The sequence below is a fragment of the Fulmarus glacialis genome, unplaced genomic scaffold (assembly GCF_000690835.1).
Source record: "Fulmarus glacialis isolate BGI_N327 unplaced genomic scaffold, ASM69083v1 scaffold19864, whole genome shotgun sequence".
In the NCBI taxonomy this organism is placed as follows: Eukaryota; Metazoa; Chordata; class Aves; order Procellariiformes; family Procellariidae; genus Fulmarus; species Fulmarus glacialis.
Genome location: NW_009206320.1, coordinates 9,251 through 11,260, shown reverse-complemented (window position 1 = coordinate 11,260; position 2,010 = coordinate 9,251). Strand labels below are relative to the sequence as shown.

The following is a 2,010-nucleotide window of genomic DNA, read 5'->3' as shown; positions in this document are numbered from 1 at the left end:
ACGAGCTTTAGCGCTGGCTGCGGACCCCTGCATGGTCCCAGCCTGCAGAGCCCTCCTCTTCCCTCGCTTGAGTGAGAGAGGGTGCTCTCTGTACCAAACCAGCAGAGAACAGAACATGTCTATGGCTCCCGGCCCAGTGCATTTTTCTAGGCCATGCATTACAGAAGAAATGTGCATGTGCCCAAGTTCTGCAGAGACACACCAGGAACTTCTCACAGCAGCCTTAAAATCCCACAGGCCTGGAGCTAACCAGTTCAGCACTAGTGCCCACTATCGAGGATCAGTCCAACTAGTGGATTATATTTACGCTTGCAGGCATCAGAAGCCATTTTGCAAGGACATTTCCAGAGGCAAAGAGCTCATTTCCACTGCAGGTGTTTGAATGCCACCTCTCCAGTGACTGATCCAACGCCCAGCCAGCTCCTACCAGTTCTCGAGCCGGTCTAAGCAGATATTCGGTGGGCCACCAATGCAGGCGATCTGCTGCCGTCTCTTCCAGTCTGCCAATTCCTCATCTGCCAGCATCTTCTGCACATACTCCATGGCTGACAACAGTCCAGCCAGCTCACTCACAATACCCTGTCAAAAAAGAAAGCAGAACCTTCAACACTCTCTGACTCCCTCCGAGATCTGCAAGATTCACGTTCACAGATAAGAAAGAAGTTGCCCAGGGCTGTGTTTCCAGCACTGCTCTCAGCTCTGGCCATGCAGGAACACCAAACTCATACCCCAGAAAAAGGGCACCACTGCACCCCAGGGGGATCTGGAGGGCCAGCTGCACGACATACCCTTCGCATTTGATCCAGCGCTGTGAGCATCTGTTCCAACTGCTGCATTTTCTGCCGCGTCACTGACTGATTGTTTCCATTCAGATCCTGCATGTCTGAGCAGAGAGATGAGAAATGTTCAGCCACGCACATGGACTTCTACTACCCTCCCAAGCATCACACAAACAAAAGACTCCCACTACAAAGGAGCAGGCACCCTAGAAAGCAGCAATCTCACAGCCTCTAAGCACCTTGCTGGCTTTCCTGCATGCACAGCAGCGCTATCACCTCCACATGCCATTTCTCTGCTCACAGGCAGAGCGCTGGTTCAGCTTCCCTGGAGGCAGTGTCAGTGGCAGAAACAAAAGACAAGGTTTCTCCAATTGCCATGCAAATGCCCTGAGCCTAAGCCACCCTTCTTGCTTGAAGAGGAGGCACCAGGAGCGCTGGAACATGCCCTCCAGCAAGTTTCCTTGCAGGAACACACTTTGGCTTGCCAGATGCTAATGAGCTTCCATTACCTCCTTGGCTTTTCAAAGTCTTGTAGTTAAAATCAAAGTCATCCTGGAGATTCTCCACCACTTTCATCTTCTGCTCCAGATCCTGCAAGGCAAGAGATGTGGATTTATTCAAAGCACTAAATTACCGTGGTGGGGAAAGGAGAAGGTGCCTAGGCAGCACACATACCTGCACCCTCTTCCTCACATCCTGCAGATGCTGCTCCAGCATCTGCTGCTTTTCTGTCACTACAGCTGCTGTTGGATGTGTTGCTTGTCCCCCTTGCTGCAGAGGGACAGGGAGGGGGCATTAGAACAGGGCCACAACCCAGGGATGCTCCCCTCCCAGCCTGAGGAGGTTTTGCAGAAAGGATCTTCACCCCCTCACTAACAAAAGCCAGTGGGGCTGGCTGCTCGCTTGCAGCATTAGCTCCAGGGCTGCACAGCAAGGCACATGGTGCAGGGCACACCCCACACAAGGGGCAAGAGGAGAGACAGATGCACAAAGCTACAGCCACCCCAGGCAGAGAGCACCCAGGCTGCATCCTGGCAGGAAGCAGCTGCTGCCTGGAGAGCAGAAGTTATCAGCCCCTGCAGCTGGACCTCAGCACAAAGCACCTACCGATACTGAAGGAAGCAAATGGGGAGCTTCGGACTGGAGCTTCCCCACAGCACTGAGTACCCACACAGCGCTGCTGGGCAGGCGGCAGGACGGCGGCCCCAGGACACCCGTGCCACTTACCTGG

At 53.9% G+C, this 2,010-nt stretch overlaps 1 protein-coding gene across 1 annotated transcript in view; it reads right to left on the bottom strand.

The window, feature by feature from the left end:
* The window catches only part of LOC104075266 (signal transducer and activator of transcription 3-like), an 8,412-nt gene that overhangs the window by 5,229 nt on the left and 1,173 nt on the right, over positions 1-2,010 (bottom strand). The window contains 4 exon segments of the mRNA XM_009575708.1: positions 428-579; positions 789-883; positions 1,289-1,370; positions 1,455-1,570. Coding sequence (XP_009574003.1) covers positions 428-579; positions 789-883; positions 1,289-1,370; positions 1,455-1,570 — 445 coding nt within the window.